Below are 20943 nucleotides of genomic sequence, written 5' to 3'. Positions count from 1 at the left end.
CAGGGAACATGTCAGGTAGGAAGAATACCCGACTACATTCTTTTAAATAATATTTGAGAGCAGACTGAGGCAAATTAACCATCTCCTGCCTGGTGCTTAGACCTCTAAAGGATGCCCCTTAAGAGAATTCCGTGACTCTGCAGCTGGGGAACAAATAGGTTAAGGAACGCATTGCAAAGGGGCAGCTAACTGCACACATCGTCTGCCGAAAATGTACCTAAAACAGGCACATCGAGCATTTTACCTGAAGTAATTAATAAGACCAGAATCCAGGTCTAAAAAACATCAGCCCCCTGACTGCAGCCCCCTTTCACACTGGTGTTAGAATTTTGTAGTAGAAGGCTGGTCAATACTAATTACGTAAAATAGAGCCATAATGAATTAATAACCTGCAGGCAAAGACGTTGCTGGTTTTAAGGGCTTCCCTCCTTCTCAGCCTTCAGCTCAGTATTTTTTGGTAGCTCACTACAACCTTTTCACTAATCCAGATACTTCACAAATTATAGTGTTTTATTGTTATTTTAAGAACTATTGTTAAATTTACACAACCTTGTCATCTGACTATCACAGCACGTACTGTGGTAAACTTAGGTATCCTCATTTCTCAATTCCCAGGTACCTGGAGATAGTTACCTAGTCACCTGCAGAAGAAACGCATTAGGGAGCAGCGAGGTTATTTCTAGGACAGGGACTTAAGGAAATGGCACTGCTGTATCAAGTTCCCTTTTGCATCCCGTCCTGCCTAGGCAACGTTGAATGCAGCTTCTGCCATCCCAAGGCTGCTCTGCAAGCACCTACAGTGGTTCATTCCTACTCCATTTGAAAGTGCTCAGCGAAGGTGGTAAAGAGAAAAGGACTTTAAAAAACAGTCACCAGGTTCTGACCGGCCCCGCTGATTTTTAAGCCCATAAGAATAAGCCTTTCTCAACCAGCAGTTAAATCCCCAAGTATCACAACAGTTACAGACACAATCCATAGGCCCACCTCAATCAACCATATCCTTACATAAGGGAAAGCGAGCCACAGATCCATCTTTCAATTCCCAGGACAGATTCTCCTGGAAAAGTGACTGGCCAGGATTCCTCCTCTCACACAAACCTCTGCTTCTGACATAGTGCCTGCAGCGCTAAAACAAAATCCTATAACAAATAGCAGAAGGGAAGCAAAAACTAGGGGATAGGCATAGGCACAGTCAGGTACCATTTGAACAAGCACCACTTTTCAAACAGCAAAGAAAGTGGAAGACCACAAGGCTGTGGACAGAGAAGAGAGCGATGCCCTTCAGACAGCTCACTCAAGTTTGCAAGAATAACACCAGACTGAGGAGCAAACAGCAAGCACTTGGCCCAGAAGGAAAGGGAGATGGAATCCTCAAAGCAAGGAAAGGGCACAGGGCAATAGTGGCAGCTCCTGAGAGAAACCTGAGAGGAAAAACAGGGAGCCTTCCACTATGCATAGAAAAAGCTCTTTTTTTTTTTTCTTTAATTATTTCTTTTAAGCGGGGGGGGGGGGGGGGGGGGGGGGGGGGCAGGGGAATCCAGCTTGCCTGGAGGGGAACAGTTCCGAAAGCAGACGTAAGGGGACGGGGAAGGGGGAGGCTGTTCTGGGACTCAGTCTCCCCTGCAGACAGTTCAAACAAAGGAGGACGGTCTCCTATAATGGGACGCATTGTACATTTTTAGCTAGCACAAGGTGGCTGGCATGACAGGGCTCCCCGTCTCCTGTCTTCCCCCCCCAAATACGCACCCCCTCCATGATCCCAACACGGAGTGCAGACAAAGATCTGTTTTATGACACCATTACTGTAACAGGAGGTAGAGAAAGATAGGGAAAGGGAATGAGGCAGAGGAACGAAAAGGAGACAGAGAGGCCTTTAATGAGTCAGCCGCTGCTCCGATTTAAATAAGATCTCCATTTAAGGAGCTCTGCATTTGCGTTGTTTTTTTTTTTTTTTTTTAATTAAAAAAAAATCACTGACTCAGTGAGCAACTTTTGGCTACACAAGGTGGTCTCACAGCTACACACAGGGTCTGGGAGGGAAAGGGTTATGGAAGGGGGAAGGGAAAGGGAAGAAAACCTCTGGAAAAAATGAGGCTGCTTGCTGGTTCATTTTAACAAGGACATAAATTAGTCTCAAAGCCACAAACGCCATCACCTCCCTGAGCCCTGGGCAGAGCGTAGCAAGTCAAACACGTGCCAAGATAAACGGCGCTGGCTAGAGCCTCTGTGGGGTGCTGGGGAGGGACAAGAGGGGGCATGCCGACAGGGAGAGCTGCAAAGATGCTTCAAATGGTACCACAAAATGGAGACTAGTGATCCTACAGCTGCACAAAAGGGGACCCTTCAGATGTTCCTGCCTACACCCACATCAAAAGCTGGGAACTCAAGACAAAAAGAGGGGAAAATGGGGTGCTGCAGTTAGAAAACAGCAGCTCTCCCTGGTCTGGCTTTAATTACCACGAGCAACCCTTCCTCCTCCTCCTCCTCTTCCCATCTTGGAAGAAGGCCCGCCGGCAGGCAGCAACCCAGGTGAAAGGCTCCATCCCCGGCAGCAGGGAGGGGAGCAGACAATGGCGGGGTGATTCATTACAAAGGCATACATACATACACACATACACACACATGCTCGCTCGGTACTGCCGGCTGCCACATGGGCTGGCGGGACTCCTTAAGGAGGCAGCAGCTCCCTTCCCACTCTCCGGGATGCTCGACACCTTCCCCCTCTCCCAGCCCTGATGGGAAACAGATTCGGAGGAAAACGCCAGCAAGGCACTGGGCTGTCCAAGAAAGGGAGGGCTTTGTGCTCCACGCAAGCCAGCAACCTCACCATGCACCACACAGAGAAAAAGCCTTTTAGCATATAATTCTCATCCACCAAAGACTCTCTCTTTTATCTGCAATTAGCACATGATGTACTGGGCCTCGTCTAACACTCATTTTCACTGATTTTGGATTAAGGGAGATAAGACCAGGGTACTTTCTGTTAATGAATCTGAGCTCTTGCTCTCATTAGCAATTTTGGTTTCCTCCTTTTCAAGCATGTTTCTACCTTCCAGCATCTCTTATTTCTTCCCATCACTGTTTCTAGTCTTCCCACCCCACACACTCCCATTTATTTTGTTTTACCAGCCCCCTCATACCTACACAGAAGCTCACTTGCCAGATTTCCAAGGAAGATAGGCAAGCTTGCTCCCTAAAACACAACAGAACGCAGACCAGGCAGGCAACGTTATCCGGAGACTGAACGAAACAGAGCAAGAGACTGTAGCAATGCTGAACTCATTCAGTGGTAATTACCAGCTTAACACACCAACAACGTTTACTTTTCATAAATGTGACAGAGCCTCAGCGAAATACGTTCACACGTAGTGAGGAAGGCCACTCCACTGCTTCAAACAGCACTGCAGAACGAGAATAACGTGGCTGGGGATATTGTCCTGGATGTGCCACGTTCCTTCAGCCCCACTTGGCCAAACGTGCGGTGAAGTACTACTGGCTAAGGACCAGCCTAGCAAGACAAATGCTCCCCCTGCAAGAAGAAGCAGTATGCTACAGCTGAACTCACCTTTGCTGTCTTCCTCAACTCTGCACAAAAGGGCTATCCAGTATTCATTCGGAGACCCCAACTGAGACACAGTCCAAGCTCTCCTCCCCTACTGGTTATTTTAATATGCATCTTCTTCAGTATCAGCACAGAAATACGCAGCGCAAATCCTGAAAACCTATCCTAGATAGTGCGTACTCTTAAGACAGTCATAATTCAAGGTCAGCCAATACTAATAATGCATGGTCTTGATGTCTCCCCTTTCCTATGTCAGTAAATTAACAATTTCAGTGGAAGACACATTTCCCTGAAGTCTATTAGGATATCCCAAACCTTTAAATGAGTTTATACCTTCCCTTGTTTCAGCCAGTGCTCCAGCAGAATCCCATCCTTCCCAGCTCCACACATCTCCAAGCCAACCGGCTCATGCTTCAGGGTGCTTGGTCCTAGGCACACACGGACTACATACACTTGTGTATTGGTGACCCAGGCACCATTCTGCACCACACAGACCCAGGCTATGTGCATAACAGTTATGCCTGAGAACACATTGCAATACAAGGCTGTGCAGAACAACTCTCCGAAATGTGCACATGCCAATCTGCAGCTTAGAGGCATACACCTCCATTGAACCGGGCACACTCTGAGCACGCAGCAATACACAAATGGACCCTGACTGCAGAGACACAGCTTTTCAGCATCGTTCGCTAAACTAAATATAGGTACAGAAAGCCTCAGGAGATTTCTGCAGAACTCTTCTGTCTTAAAACAGAAAGCCTTGGTCCAGATAAAAAGGAATCGGTAATGGAAGGGCTAAGTAGCAGAAGGAGAAGGTGGGGCTTGGGAGCCTAGGAAGATACCTTAAGAGTGGACAGAGACCTATTTTTCAGCCACTGACAATCAATGCAAGATGAGAGACAGGAAGGGTCAAAGCGGGTGTCACTTCTTGCAGCAGATTCATTCCGAGCCAGGCACCCACAAAAGCGCTGCTCCTTGCAGCGGGACACACAGGATCTCAGTAGCAGCTAACGAAGGGGGATTCAGACAGGGCTAAGGAACGCCAAGAAGACAGCATGCATCTAGTCTAAAAACCTGCAAAGCTCCACAGAAAAACAGCACTTGTGAAACCCAGATTTAAAGAAAAGTTCCTTCCGAGAGTCCTTCCCTCTACCCCCTTTGGGAATATCCCCCAAAGGTTTCCAGCTCCGCAAGGCACTGCGGGGGCATTATATAATGCCTAACTCCAAAGGATTCCAGCTCCCGATGCCTCTCTCCTCCTCCTCCTCCCTTTGCCCCCTCCCTCCGGTGGCGACTTACAGATGCCATGCCAAAAAATAAAAATAAAAAAATATATATATACACATTTAAAAATCCCAAAACCTACAGCAGCCTTAAAAGGCAAGCACTGTCCGATAAAATCCCCTTCCAAGGTGGGGGAAACGCGATGGCCCCGGCAGCTGGGTGCACTCCCCGAGAAACGTCAGCCGCTTTCCCCGGGGAAGACACGGGCAGTCCCACGCCTGCTGCTACCCACGAGGGCTTCCCAGCCCTCACGGTGACCGGCAGCCGGATGGAGAAATGGCTGGGAAGACGTTTACCTTCGTGTTCGGCCGGGATCGGCGGTTCAAAGGCGGGCTTAGCCTAACTCGGGAGCAGGAGCACCGTGTGTCCCTCTCGCACCTCTTCTCCCTAGAGGGCACTGTGCGGCCGCTCCGGGCAGGGGGACCGCAGGAACCCCTTCCCCAAAGCGCCCGACCCGGCTCCCCGGCGCGGCGGGGTTCCCTCCCGCCCCAGCGCCGCGGGCGGGGGCGGCGCGGATCCACGGCCGCCCCGCGGGGGGAAGGCGGAGAGGCAGCCCCGCTGCCGACCGCTCCGTTCTGCTCCGCACCGCACCGGGCTGCCCGCTCCCCGCCTAGACAAAGCCGGGCAGGCAGCCACCGCGGCGCGGCACCGGCAGCCCGGCCCGCCCGCCCGCCCGCCAGCCTTACCTGAGTTACCATTTTCTTTTTCTCCATAAACCAAAATGGGGGAGCCCGGCCGCAGGGGTAGGGAGTGAAAAAAAAAAAAAATAAAGAGGAAAAAAAAATAAAAGAAAAAGCAGCAGCCCCGTGGAGGCGGGCGGCGAGTGCCTGCGCTGCGCTGCCTCGCCGGCGCGGTGCCCCCCGAGCCCTTTTTCCTCCCTTTCTTCTCCCGTGTTCCTCCCTTTCTTCCCCCTCCCTCCCCCCCCGGCCGCCGCTCCCCCCCGCCGCCCCCCCGGCTCAGCCAGATGGCTGCGGGAAGCACCGCCCCGAATGCCGAAGGTAATTAATGCGAACCGGGACCGCCCCCGCCGCGCCGCGCCCCGCCCGGCAGCCCCCCCCCCCTCGCCCCGCAGCCCCGGCCAGGCGCTCCCTCGCCTGCCCGACGGGACCCCCCCAACCCCCTTCCCTTGGGAACGGAGGGGCTCGGCGGAGACCCCCCCCCCCCAACAGCGAGCTGGAAACAAAAGCGAAGGTGGCCCCGCGCAGCGCTGCCCCCGGCCGGGCAGGAGCCCGGCGGTCTGCCCGCGCTCCTCCGGACCCACCATTCCCAGCGGCTCGGGGCCGGCGGCCGGGCTGCCCCGGCCTGGACCCTCAGGAGGCGGGGGAGAGCATCTCCCGGCAGGAGGGTGCTAGGGAGAGAGAGCTGTCAGTTTTGTACCGGCCTCCCTCCTGCCACAAAGGGGAGAGAACGCGTGGGTTACACGGTGCGTCGGCTGAACCGGAAGCAGTATCCGTGCCAGGATCTGCATTTCTTTCATCATAAAAAACTGGAGAGCGCTGGACTCCTTCCCAGCTTGCTTTTTTCCCCTCCCATTTATCTTCAGTAAGCATCTGGCCCTTAACACCTGAGCACGCCACGGTTGGCAGCATTTGTTCTCCCAGCGACCCCGTAAAACAGACCGATATACTGCTACCCCATTTGGCAGACGGGATCCGAGAGGCGCTCCGATTGATTTTTTTTCCCCAACATTGCACCCACGGAAACCCACGGACAGGGCTGAGCACAGAACTGCCAGTCCCTCGGTTAGACAAGAGGACTGTGCCGACGCTCTGGCATTCATGATGCGGAGATAAAACTAGCTCAGGGAAGTTGCCCCTCTGATGTATCTCTTCTTGACACCCGGTACTCAAGAGATTCTCCAGGCTTTAGCAGCAGCAAAGCCAAAATTACAGTGCAGTAACGCCTTGCACCCCCAGTATCACCTTGCATGCCCATGTGTTCTCCTTTGCATGAATATGCCCAGTTATAATTTACACTAAAAAAAGAAAAAGCCTTGTGGTTTTGCTTCATGAGCTTCTGCTAACTGCGCTGCTCTCCAGGCGGCCCATGCTGACCCACGGTGCTTTTCAGTTTCCCAATTTCACTCACTGCAAGCTGACCTCTGGCTCCCTCCCTCCCTTCCCCTTTCCCTCCTAATTTGGTAGAAGGCCAGCAGGAGCGTGCATCCCAGCCCAGTTTGCTCCTCTGGCGTGGAAAGCCTGAGACAGAGACACCGGGCAAGCCCTTATGTCCCACCAGGGCAGGGAGGCAGGGAGCCACAGGCCAGCCGCCCCGCGCGACCAGTCAGTCAGCCGTGGTGTGGGGTCCTCTGGGAAGGAGCCAGCTTCCACAGCTGCGGCCCACAGGGCTCTGAGTAAGAGTCCACGTTCTTCCAAGTTATCTCATCCTCTCTGCTAACTTGCATCTTACAATACTACCGGTTTACAAGCAATATTACAAAACCAGGGGAAGTATTGGATTTATTTTTTTTCCCCTCTACCTGAGATTCTGGAGCACAATTCTGGGTCAAGTGTAAATTGCATTTCAAAGCAACAAAAACCACAGTGACCTCCTTATACCTTTGTTGTGGCAAAGGACCAGGTTTCAGCAACATGCATCTCATTCACCAGACCTCTGCAAATCACTCAGGATAATCTCCTTATTCTCTCCACTTAATTTAACTGTTGCATTCACTCACTCTCCTCTGTGCCATAGGTTGGAAACTTGTTGTCCCAGATCTAGGGCTGTAGACCAGGCAGAGAAACGACGTGCTACCATCATCCCACCACTGTTAACCAGAATAGTATAACATCTAATCGATTTTGGCCTTCACCTTAGGAACCTCTACAAATATTTGCCATCAAAAAGAATTCTCTAAGGAAAGAGAGGTGCCCAATCACACACTGAACCCTCACTTGCACTGCCTCCCACCACCCAGTTGGTACAACTGCTTTGCTCATGTGCCAGCAGAGTGGGAATTCCCTTCAGTGTAATCTACTGTTGGTCTCCCTCTTTCATCTCCATTGTAAGCCAGAAAGCATCTCCTCCCCCGTGCCTGGAACATATCCACCTTTGCTCCTGTTTAGCACAAGAAAACCCCCAATTTCCAATGGATGTGCTTAGGCAACAAGAAATGCAGGTCTGCAGGAGCTCTGACTGCCATAAAAACATCTGAAATGAACACCTGATGCAGAGTTTCAAAAGCTTCAAGAATACTATGGAAAACATGATTAGACATGGTAACACTTGAGGTCTTTGTTGTCTTGGGCTCTACTGGAGCCCACTCACCTTTCCTCACTGATGGCTGCGGGTTCAGATGTTGTCTTATGGCCAAAAGAAATAAGTTTGGTGGGCCTCCACTTAGCTTCTACGTGCAAATCATGGAACCACTGCCCAATTTACCATCACTGTTTGCCATCCTCTAATGAGGACTCAAACAGCAGAACATGTTGTTGAAAACAACAGAGAAGCACAAGCAGACCTGAAGGCTGGAAGCCTGAAGAACATGCAGCTCAGAGCCATGAGATCATCCCTTCCTACTTACTGCATTTATTCAAAAAGCAACATATTCAGAACAGCTCTAGATGCCAATACTTATGAGTTCTCATGATTTCTCATGCATCACAGGCACATATGCGTTGAAACTTCATTACCATGAAGCATTCTGAAATAACTATGGGCAAATTTAACTAGTCTGCCTCTGCAGTGCCAGGGCACAGCTTATCATCCTTACCATGCCAGGCAAAGATCATTGCTCCCACCTGAGCACGTCTGTGCCACTTTTATATTCTCTTCTGTGTTTACCCAGATGTACATGATGGTTTTTGGTTAGCTCCTATTGTTCAAATCCTAATGGAAAATAAACTTGAGAGAGAAGGATGTTTAACCAGCAGGTGACAGGTCAAGGCCACTGAAATCACACTGGTGAAGAACTAACTAATTGCACAGATGAAGAACTAACCTCTAGTTTGACTAAGTGGTCTACATGTACACTTTCAAATGCTTGGGTTAGTTTAACACTCATACGACTGGTAAAAATGGAGAGAGAGGAAAAAGCCACAAGTACTCCGCTTTCAGCAAGTTTCAGGATTTGTTTTCCTTTTTCTTTTGCTATGCCTATAATTCCCCTTTGCTACTAGGGTGGAAAAAAAGCACAGCCTTCGATTTTAACATCCCATTACCTGCATTTCTGTGCTGGCTCAAGTTTAGATGGAGCAAACCTGCCAGCTGGATCAAGGCCAGAGGGAAGAAAAAAAAAAATTCAAGTGCAAAGAACCAATTTATCAGGAACAAATCTTAACAACCAAAAGACACACTTCTGCTGGTGGATTCTATTCATGTGCGTAATAAAAACCCCAGTACAAGGTAACCTAACAAAATACTCTTTAGTGGCTATCTGAAGTATCTTGCGGTAGATAATCTTCAACTGCCGGACCATGTTTCACGTTTTCTGGATAAATTTGGTGCCTGTGAGGACAAGGAATGCTGACACTGAATAGCCAAGGACTGTGCAGAGAACATCATCTTTCACTTGGCTCCCAAAGTATTTGAGCCTGACCCACGGCCTCTGGCTTCTCCAAGACTCCACACGCTGGGCCAGCAAATCTCACGTGTCCTCCAAATATAGCCCCCTCCCCCAGCAGAGGCTGCAACACAGGCTTCGCCCTGCCCCAAGCGCCACTCTCAAACCCACCCATTCCTATCACCCTACACATCCTCACTGGACCTCCAAAAGCGAAAAGGTGACGAACAAGACTTTGTCAGAGGTTTCATGGGTGTTTTCAGAGAAGGGAGGGGGAAAATAGGTGAGAAGCTGCCCTGGGTGGCTGGCCATCCCCATGGGACAGACTGCAGTCACACGTACAAGTCACATGCACCTGGACACTGCAGTAAGGCACGGAACAACACTCTAAATTGCAGAGTATACAACACTGCTGTCAGCTCAACCCCCCTACAAAAAAAAAAAAAAAAAAAGAGAAAAAAGCCAAAAATGCAAACCAAAACACACAAGTCTCAAACAACATAGTCCTTGGAGTTACAGTGTCAAAAGGTACCGCTCACGTGCAGGAGCCTCAAAGCCCTCCGCAGAGCCTCCAGGCTGCCAAGGCCTGGGACGCACCAAGCCAAGGAGCCCAGCACAGAAGCAGTGTCCTTCTACAAAACCAGCACGTAACCTCTGCTCCAGTTTTGCCCAAAGAACATACAGAGCAAACACCAAGACTGTATAAAGTTGCCGCTGTCCTTTTGCTTACCTGGACGACTGGGTATTGGTAATCCATACAATACACACCATACATAGCCAAAGATCCTCCAGCTAAAGGCCAAATGGACACAGGACTGGAAGCTTCAAACCCGAGTCTCCGTCTTTCAGCCTTGTGGGAAGGACTCTGGCAGCCCTGCGCAGTGCTTGGCTCAGGCCTCTGGGGCCACTCAGGTTGACACTAGCTCAGCTGAAAATAAAAAAGGAGCTGCCTGGCTCGGCTCGGCTCAGCCCCTCTCTTCTGGGATCCAGCAAGGCAGCACTCAACCATAGGCGGCAGAGACTCCTAAAATTAGAAATCCCCTACTGAAAACGGCCCTGCAAGCCTCAACTGAGGAGCGTCCTGCGATTCCCGGGCAGCAAACAGAGCGACTGCTGGGAAGAAGGGGACAGAGGATCTTCGCAGCTACCACTGCCAGGGATGGGAGGAAGCAAACAGCATTTAGGATCTGAAAAGAGCATATGTTCTGGGCTCTAGGTGCGTCAGAGGGAACACTCCCAATCCAGGACAGGGAAAAACATATGGGACTGTTCCCTCCCCCACCCCCATACCCTTCTTGCTGTCCTCGGAGGGACAGGTGCTGGGATTAGCATAGTAAAACCCTTTGGTGTTGGGGAGGGAGGGAGAGGGGAGAAGCCACATTGATATCTCGCACTGAAGGGATCTCTTTCACGAGGGAGTATGTGCCCGTATCGTTTAACGCCTCTCCCTCCCTCCACACTTGAGGCGGGCAGGGACAGCTGCCGGAACCGGGGCTGGTGGGGGGAGCCGGGCCCCGGGATGGCCCCCACCACCCCAGCCTTGGGCCGGCGAGTTGCCCCCCTCAGCTGTTCCAGTCAAACTGGGGGCAGAGGAGGGGGGATTAACTCTGCCACAGGGGGACCGCGAGCAGTGGGGAGAAGGGGGCAAGGCTGGGCAGGGCCAGTTGTTGTGCCCATTTTAGGAAGCCCGTCCTCCCCGTTCCCAGGGAGGAATCTGCTCCCTGACCGACAGGGACAGATGGGGAGCTGCCCGGACGGAGGCCGGCAGGCTCACCCCGCCAGCCCGGCATGCCGGGCGCGCTACCGGACACCCGACAGCCTGCTGCTGATTCTTAGAAGACACACCGTGGCCGGGGAGTGGGGTGACCTCTCATAGCAAATCGCATCAGGTTTCACCCATCGCTACACCAAACCGCACTGGGTTGATACCAGCCCGAACCCGGTCTCCTAAAGAGTTAACAGCTCAAAATCACAAAAGATTCCTCACCTTCCTCCAGAGGACAGCAGTGATAAAACCCCTCCCACCAAGGTTTCAAAAATAAGGATGTTACAGTGATCAAACCCAAGAAGGACTACCAAATTCCTCCCCACACACACACTTTAAATGCACAGAGTCAGGTTTTGGTTTTTTGCATTTCTAATCTTTAACTTTCCCGTAGCGCTGCTGTGCACCCCTAAACAGCTACCTCAGCCTAGCTCTGGGGTAGCTGCCTTTCCACCGTTACTGATAATTTCCACCCCCTCAGAAAGAGTTAAACTTAAGTTATTATTATTATTAGTTCAAGAGGTTAAATACGTGGATCATTATCTGGCACAATTTGCACGTGCGGCACTTTGTAATATAGGTAAGGGGTGGCTAATCCGCAGCCCTCTGACCCACCCAGCCTGGCAGGACAGCTCTTGGCTCGTCCTCTGCTCCCACTGCCCTTTCTTTCCGAGAGGCCTCGGAAAAGGACAGCCAGGAGCTGGGTGAGTGGTTACAGCAGCTGCCGCCCACTCTCATCATCTTTCCTAGGGCCACAGGGCCACTTTTTCCTTACAAAAGGAGCATGGCCAATTTGGGGAGTATAAAGCATGACATTTTCAACATCTTAAAAAAAAAAAAAAAGTTTCTATAGCCATTGTTTCTGTGTCAAGATTTGCACAGAGAGAGAAATTAATTGCCCATAAATGGGAAAGCAGCTATGCTTTTAGATCTCTTCACTGGGGAAAAAGGATGAGGCTCTCACAATGAACTTCCATCTCGTTCTGCCTTTGGCCAGTTTATTTCACCCCAGACCCAAACTAGCTTTTCTGGGGCTCACATTATGCCTGCTCTTCCTCCTCACCTTCAGAGGGCTGTTTGGCCACCTCTCAGTGCTCCCCCTGCAAGCCCCACTTTGAGGCATAGACAGTATCCAATTTCCTCTGAATGACCAATACTACTTTTTTTTTTTTTTCCCTTTCTCTTTTCTGTAACTACACGTTCAATATGTGCCTGCCCTTCATTCTTTTGCATAGCTCGTTACTATGCACTCAGGCAATTTAGTATCTCCAATAACATCTTTTTATGAAAAGGCATTAATTTATAAAAACCTGAAGTCATTTCCACAGCCTGTTTTTGCTACTCCGTATTGCTGCCCCAGGTTTTAAAACCAAATCCCTAACTAAGTTTAAAACCTTACATTTATTTCACAATCCCATTCTTGTCATTTCCAACCAGGCCTCAGGGGAATAAAACGTTTCCAAATCCTTGTGGCAGATATCTTACTATCTATAAATAACCATCAAATGGGCAAAACAAAACAAGGAGGGGGAGCAGGGAGCATCACCTAAGCTCCTCTGTTGTTTTAACTACAGATCCAGATAGAACTGGCATGCTTTAAAGTTTCTGACGCAGATTTAAGTACTCTGCCTTAACCAGCATTAAGATACTTGGGTGACACTTTGGTAACAAAGCATTGCACCTCCTGTGTCCCACAGAAAATTAAATTACAAAAAGTAGTTTTAAACTTGTATGTGCTAAGATGGATATAGCGTGACTTTATTGACTAGTAATAAACTACTGAATTTTCTGCAAGGCTGGCCAATTACGGCCATTAGGCTGGTTTACTACTGCACGTTGACTTGCAACAAATATTAGTCAAATATAAGATGGCTCTGCACTCCATAATTTTATTTTTAAGATAAAGGCCCAACTACATTACCATATAACCTGCTATGCACATGCATTTCCAGTAACACAAGTTAGGTAACTCATAAAATCATAGCCTTGTTCCTGCAAATGCTTACATATATGAATAATTTTAAAATTACAGAAATATTAAGACTGGAAAAGACCTCTTGACACACAGAATCAGATTGACTGCTATCACTCATCATCTCAATCTTTTAATAAAATTTATCACGCTACATCTTAGAACTGGGGTTTGCAGCTATGCTACCCTGGCCAAAAGACTGCTCTAGAACAGCACTCCCCAGCAGCTGGGATCTGTGTTTGTCTCCAGCTTAACGTTATTCCTGAGCAATTTCTGTTTATTCTTTGTTCTTGTGCCAGTACCGTCCTCTGGCTTAACCGTATTTTCTCTTTCCCTTACAATTAACCTTCCTTATGTATCCCCTCTCTACCCATCTAAACAAGCAGCTGTTCCAGTCTTTTGTCACATGACAGACTTGCTATTCCCCAATTTCCAGAAGCCCTTTCTTGCACCTGATCTAGCCTGTGATCATCTTTTTAAAAAAAAAAAAAAAAAAAAAAAAATGTTACCCAGAACAACACTGCTAGCTCCTAATCACTTCACAATTCCAGCACTAAACTGCATCTTCTCTAGCCTCATTAGTACTTTCCCCTGTAGCACATCAGACGTTGTAAGACCCATCTACAGTAGGACAGGTCATCCCATTAAGAAAAATGCATGTTATCAAGTTAAGAAAATTCGTTATCTTAAAAGCAGATAGGTTGATATGGCACAACCCTATTTTGATGGTTTTGTGCCACCTTTTATCACATTTTTCATTTGTGTCCAAGCCTTTAATTAATACTTTTGCGTCAGCATACAGATGAGGTTGGACCAACAGGTCTGTATTTACTCAGATTATCCCCCACCACCAACAGGGCTATTACACTTCCTGTTCTCCAAACATATGATAGCACTCCTGATTTGATAGATTAAAACTTGTATCAGATCTGCAACTTCATGAACCGGTTCTTTCACTTGCAGGAATAGGTATCACCCTTCCCCAGGCAACCCCAGCCCAGTCTGCGTGCTCTAAGGTCTTCAAAATGTCCAACATAGTTGCTTTTACAGTAGGTTCATGCTCGTTACCCACCCTGCCCTTGCTCCCATGATCAACTCTACCTCCAGTAACAGCAAAAAAGATTTGCTCAATTCTGTGATCACAACAAGAGTATCCTCATTAACTACCCTAATACCACACACTAAGCAGCACCACATCTTCCCTTAACTCTAACTGTATTTTGAGAAACTGCCACCCATTTCCTTAGCAACATTTGCAAGGTTTAACTCAGTCTGGTTTTTGGCAGTCCTCATTTTATCCCTACTGACTTTAAAGGCATAGCAGTCTCTACTGATACATTCTCTTTCATAAATTCCCTTTTTGCACCTAACAGCCTTTATAAGATGATTAGGCCTCCAGTTTAGCTGAAGTTTCTTCTTACAAGTTTTCCCCCTTGATTATATCATCAAGAATTTGTATCCAAAGTACTTCTGACAAAGAAAAAAAAATAGAAAAACCCAAACTACACACTTCTACAGCCAAGTCTGAGTTTTCAATCCAGTTCACTCACTTCATTAAATATTTTGCTTCATGTATCAAAGCTTGTATCATGATCATCCTATCCAAAGGTGGGGACAGGGAGGCCTCTATACAGCTTGTTTTCCTGTAATAATCATAGCACGAATAATTCACTCACTGTCTGAACAACAAGTGATGATGCTACGGTGACAAAATCTTTTGACCCTATTATTATTAGCAGCAGCATTTGTTCTCCAAGCTATATCTGAGAAATTAAAGTTTCTCATACCAATATTTACCTCGCTAATGGTACTGGGAATAATATAATTTCAGAGCTTCAAGTTTGTATCCAAATCCAATCCTACAAGGGATTACAGCAGACTCACAGTACTCCCTCTGGGACCTCTTTTACCATTCTTCCTCACAGCAATTTTGACCAGAAACAGATCCCGCGTTATCAGTATTACTCTTCTTTCTTCTTTACAGTCTACTGCATACAATACAGCCTATCACCTTTTACATCTACCCTATCTGAACCACACATAATCTTGAATGCATGTTAAAGCCATGATTACTGTTCTTGCAGATTGATATTATCCCTATAATATCCAGTTTCATGTTCTGCACCAGTAGCTCTGGTTCCTCTACTTGTTATTTCTAATGCCAGGAGCCTGAAAAAAAAAAAAAACAACCCGATATGTTTGTGCATTTACCAATCACACAGCTCCCAGCTCCCTCAACTAAGTATCATCCATCTAGTTACTGCTGAATTTTATTATTCTTTTTATAACGTTAAATTTTATTGTTTTCCATCTCCTACTTACCCATCACTTTGCCTAGAAATACCGTTTTACATGCTACTGTAGCAGCATTTACCTAATTTTCCTCTTTATGTGTACTAAACAAGGCACAGAGATTACACATGTTTTTCCCAACATTCTCAAAACCCAGTGTTTTGCTTCACATGCACTGCTCTCTGATGTCTGCAGCCTGAGGAGCATTTTTGGAAAATGCAAGACAACAACCCTGGTCTTTGTTTTGCCTGCTTTCTTCAGGCTGCTTATAGCAAGCATGCTAAGTCACAACTACAAGCACAGCTATAAGAATATAAGCTAGCCATAGTCTCCCTATGCTTGAAGTGCAGCCATGGTAGTTCCAGACATTTTCCATGTACATTCCTTTTTTTAAATTCTAAAAACTGTGGTACTGTGGGCACACAGCAATACAGCATGGACTCCAAGGTATTTCCATGTTGTACAGTCATTATACCACATTGATCTTTGCTAAGGAAATTACACCAACATTTTCATTTTATAAACTGAATTTATAAAATCTTTAGCATAATTCTCTGTTCTCCAGACAAATAATCCAAGCGTTAGCTAGTTACTCCCACTAAAGAGCTCTTACCTCTGCTGATTCTAACTCTTCATCGCTAGAAGCCTGGCTGATGCTCTTCCTCTCACCCACCAAAAATGGCATCTTTAACAATTAGCCAATCACTACATCTGCTAAACTGGGTCATCAGGGATCTGATGAGCAGCTTACAATATGTCTCTGCTTTTTAAAGACTGATGTAAATGTAGGAAACATGCCAGCAAGCAAGGATGCATTTTCTGGCTGGGTACGTACTGATTTCCATAGCAGCTAAATAGATCAAACAGCTCAGCCAGCTTGTACCGGTGTTAGACAAACAGCACACGGTACCAAGATTACATCTTTAGAGCTGCAAGAGATTCTCATATTGCACCAAAGCAAGTCTCATGTTCTGAAAATGAAGGTGGCTTTTGCTCACTCCAGGTCAGAATTTATACTGGAAAGTCATCACTCCTCTATAGGGCTATATTTTCTGGGCTGTATTGCTTGTGTGGTTTGAGTAGGTATAACGTTTTTCCAAAAGCTGCATGATTTTTTTCTTCCCAGTTTTAATATAACCAATGACTAGAAAAATTACATATGGTCTAGTTGTTATTTTGACCCTGAAATCATTAGAGACTCAAGTGGGGAGGACATAAATGTAGGCAGAGCAGGCACAGGAAAGCGCAATATTCCGAAATGGCAAGCAGAAGCAAAGATGATGACAAATAGGTGACTGGATAAATTGTTTTTCCTCGCATTTCAGAAACCTGGCACTTCTACACAGATGTCCTGATCTCAAGGAGCAAGAAGATCTGGTGGTGGATCAGCCATGCAGGAGAGCGAATAACTCAGCACCAAGCCAGTGCATTTTTTTGTGAGTGAAACATGTTAAGCATGCAAATGTTGAAGATCAGGAATGAGATGCATTAAGCAGAAATGGAACCAGCAGTTCTGGGGCATATGGAATGGCAGCAGAAGCAAACGAGAGCTTGTTGGATGAGCATAATAAGGACATCACAGGAAAGAATTTGAATGCGTTGGTAAAGCCATAGGAGCCACTGCTTGCCCGAACCTGGTCCGATTAGTTAGTGCTACTGATTCCTCATGTTCATTAGGATTAATGTTCCTAAAACACATTAGCACAAATGAAATTACCAAAAATACACTTTGAGTCCAAGGAAACTGAAAATCCCTCTGGCAAAAAGCCTAAGAAGTCCAAAGCTAGAGAAAGCAGCAAATACCACGCAACATGTAGCAGAGAAGGTAGTCCTATCACACTCATTGCTTCTGCCAAGGAAATACCTCAGGCAGACAATGGAACCTCAGCCATTACACTTCTCAGTTTTTATGGGCAAAATTCATGATTTCAAGAAAATTTAAGAGAGAAAAATACCAAAGACAGTATTTAATAAAATGGAAGCTCTGAAATAGCTTCTGGTCATGTCCTTTCCCCTCAAAGTGCTGAACATCTCCCTTTTCAATCTTCTTCTGTGACACATTCTCCATTCGCAATTTACTTCGAAGTGATGGAGTTTGTTTGCATCTGCCTCTACCACTCTAAACACTCCTCAACCTAGGTCTGTAGTCCTGAAACTGATCTAAAGTGGCTTAATAGCTAGGCACCATGCACCCTCTAAACTTTGGACATAAGACACCTGCATCTTGTTACCGCCCTCAGCTCTTCACTGCATCATCTACGTGTTGCTATTAAATATTAATGGTTTGTCTAGACTGGCAAACTAACACAGTTTTAAAACACAATTACAAATACACAGCATAAAAGGACAGGTCAGAATTAAAAATAATTATTTCTTAAGTACCACTTATTTTCAAAGCCTCAAACTCTGCTTTAGGGAAGGACATGGAAAATGGAGGCAGAGCAATGATGCCATGTCAGTCTGCTAAAGCAACTTATTGCAAGACCTCTGTTTGCCAGACAACTGACTTTATTTTGTTTTGTTGAGCTTTCTTACAGCCATCCAGTAGAACGGTAGCATTAGCAAACTCCAGAAACCTACAGACCAAAACAGGACTTGTGAAATCACAAGACTGGATCTTTCTCAACCAAAAACCAAGTTCTCCGAGTACCCAATCTACACAGTCATGGCTGTCAAAAGAGACAAAGACTCTTGGTGAAATAGCAGGAGTAAAGACCTTTGATCCTGAAGTTAGATCTGTGTAGGCAGTCTTCCTGAAGTTGGAAGTAAAGATCCTGCCCACGCAACTTCAGCTACTGGACAAGGACCCAGAGTCAATTCAAGCAAAACTCAGATTGCCCAAAGTCTGTCTCTAAAATTATTACAAAGGAAAAATACAAGGTAGCAATGAGCACTGATCTGAAGTTTGAAAAATTCTCTGTCAAAAGACTGTGCTCCCAGAACCGAGATTTTATGCATGACTCTAGCTAATGAGCTGCCTCCCAGGAAGGCAGCTTTAACAGAACAGTAACTCACAAAAATATATTAGTGATTAAGTTGCAAAATAGATGTGGCAGCAGTCTGGATATACCAGCAGCATATAGAAGACACGACTTCAACTTTCATTTCTACCCCAACCCATCACTTTACATGCATTAAAAACCAGAGTTTAATTATGCCATCTTGAGAAAACTCCAGCACACCCGAGTATAACACACAACAAGTCCAAAAAGAGCTTCCAAGACGAGACAGGCTCCATCACCTTAGTTATTGCCAAAGGCACAGTATAAAGGCAGAAAAGAAAGTATACATGGATTTTCTAGGAAAAAAAAAAAAAAAAATCCATGTGCTGGGCCTGGGCCTCCTTTCAAGGAGAAGTCTAAGTGCTTGGCACTGCTTCAGGAAGAAAATAAGTGTACTTTTGGGCTAAGCCATTTGGCAAAGAAGGTGATCGTAGCACAGCTTTCTTTTGGGACTACTTCTATATGCACTGATCTTGGTAATAGTGCTACATGTCCACCAAAATGCTTTTTGCATGTTACGTGAAATACAAAAAGGTGTCCAGATGCAGAATTTCAACATCAAACAAGAGAAGTTTTCTCTTGGTAGTTTAGACATTACATGACAGCTCCGCTGCCTTTCTATATTCCTTTGGGGGCAGTGGAGAAACAGGACACAGACAAAAAGAATAGAGCAGAGGCAGTTTTCCTTCACTGCAGAGGCTGCTAGATCTATTGGCTAGCTCAGAAACTCAAACAGAGAAAAGCTTTGCCCATTTTGTCTTTCATACTCCCACTTGGTTTTTCATTTAACAAGTGGCAGCAGTACAATTAGCCAATCCTTAAGGGGACAACTTTTATACCTAGACAGTTAACAGGGAGATGCAAAAGAGAAAGACTTGACTCTTCTACGAAACACAGCAGCTTAAGCTTGAGCATTTCTCCAGATCTATGCTAAGCCTACAAAAATTAAGGTTAATTCCTTAAAGAACTATCTTCCTAAGAATAAATATTATTAAAAGTCACCAGATGGTAGTATGAGAGATACTCTCACCAAGTATTTTTAATTGAATGAATCACAAACTAGGGCTGGAGCGCACAGGCGATTTCCCCCGTAGTATAAGTATAGTTACACCGTTATCTCAGTCCCGGCAGCAAGTCGCTGCGTGGCAGCCGTGAGGCCGTCGGTGACGCCACGTGCATTCCCAGTCCCTTGCGAATGCTTGCAGGATAAACTACTTTTGCCGAGGGTTTGAACTAACACGTTTTACCTCGCCTTTGCCTGGGGTGAAGGGAGCACATGATCAACTATCGCATAGCATTGCAGTATGTGGCCGTCTTACTCATCTAGCTGAGCGCTCGCTCCCTAATGGAGACAGTTTTGGTATGGATTTTCCTCCTCACCTCACCACTTGGCTTATCAAATTGCTTCCACGTGACAAACTAAAATAGAAAAAGGTACTTGTTCCAAGTTAAAGAGTGTCCACACAATAAATTATGCTACTATGGACTTAAATTTATCCCTACCTTAGAGTGGTATGGCTTCCCAGCTACACAAACAAAAACAGAATTTGGGGGAAAGGTTTTCTCGAGCAGCATTTTGTTCTTTTGACACAGAAGCAAAGGCATTCCCTGCCCAACTTGGTTCAACCAGAATAGCAGAGCAGCTGCCCACACACTGTAACTGTGCAAGCAAGAGACAAAACATGTCAAAATTATTAAACTGAACTCTTAATTGAATGGAAGTAAAAGAAATAAACAGGCAGCACAGTCTACGTGAGATTGCTGGGTCTGAGACCACATTATTGGCAGGAACTGAGGAACTGGAGAACATGCAGGCAGGACCTTTAGCTGCCGCAACAGCAGGTCACCAAATAAATCTCAAGAAATCATTTGGAAACAGTTCCAGCGTGGCAGTATACAGAATATGACACCTTCAGCATAAATCTGTAAAGACAGTCACATGATTCAGAATTACATCTGTCCATTAATTTCTGTAGGCCTCAGTTCAAAATCTTGCTTGCCTCCTAAGCTTCAGATGATGAATCCTGCTTTTTCCCCACTCCCATTTAAAGAAAAAAAAAAAAAATCCCAAACTCAGGCAGCTCCAAAGAGATTCAAGAGCAAGATACCAGAAGTAAGGCAGTTAAGATTTTGGTGCAGTTGCTGAGTGCACAGAAAGGATCCAGAAATAGCACGCAAAGCCGAGGTTTGGCAAGAACGATGCAGTTTACCCTGAAAGAAGAAAGTCAGACACACTAAATGAATGGTGATAGCAGCAATGCATGCTTTAATGTAGGGAGTGACCCCAGGGACTACCCCTGTTGGGGCAGAGGTGCTAATTACTGCTGTGTCCCTGCTCTGGTGGTTTTAGTAGAGAAGTAGAAGGCTATGGTAGAGAACAGAAGAGGTATGATGAGGCCATGCCAGCTCTTAAGCAAGAAGCAGTCTTCTCATCACTTTCTGCCTCAGACTAAGACAAAAATAGTAAAAGGCAGCAAACACCTAGATTTTGTTTAGATAGGTTTCAAAAAAACCTGACCATTTCTGTGAAAGCAGGAGTGATCAAAATTCTGGAAATCTTCTCAC

General features: G+C 46.5%; 1 protein-coding gene across 7 annotated transcripts in view; it reads right to left on the bottom strand.

Moving 5' to 3' along the window:
• The window catches only part of RBFOX2 (RNA binding fox-1 homolog 2), a 115660-nt gene that overhangs the window by 82862 nt on the left and 11855 nt on the right, over positions 1-20943 (bottom strand). For 5 of the 7 annotated variants that reach the window (XR_014270593.1, XR_014270594.1, XM_082499660.1 and 2 more), the window contains exon 1: positions 10078-10500. The exons of 1 other annotated variant lie outside the window; for it this stretch is intronic. Coding sequence is in view for 4 of the 6 variants with exons in the window: in XM_082499660.1 (XP_082355786.1) it covers positions 10078-10122 (45 nt within the window). In the remaining 2 variants the exon portion in view is untranslated. Of the gene's footprint in view, positions 1-5532; positions 5739-10077; positions 10501-20943 lie in introns of those variants that run through there. One more of the 7 variants, XM_082499659.1, reaches the window with a different exon arrangement.

The sequence above is a fragment of the Vanellus vanellus genome, assembly GCF_965231255.1.
Source record: "Vanellus vanellus genome assembly, chromosome: 1".
Classification (NCBI taxonomy): domain Eukaryota; kingdom Metazoa; phylum Chordata; class Aves; order Charadriiformes; family Charadriidae; genus Vanellus; species Vanellus vanellus.
The sequence above is the reverse complement of the archived record's forward strand: the minus strand, read 5'-3'. Positions and strand labels throughout refer to the sequence as shown.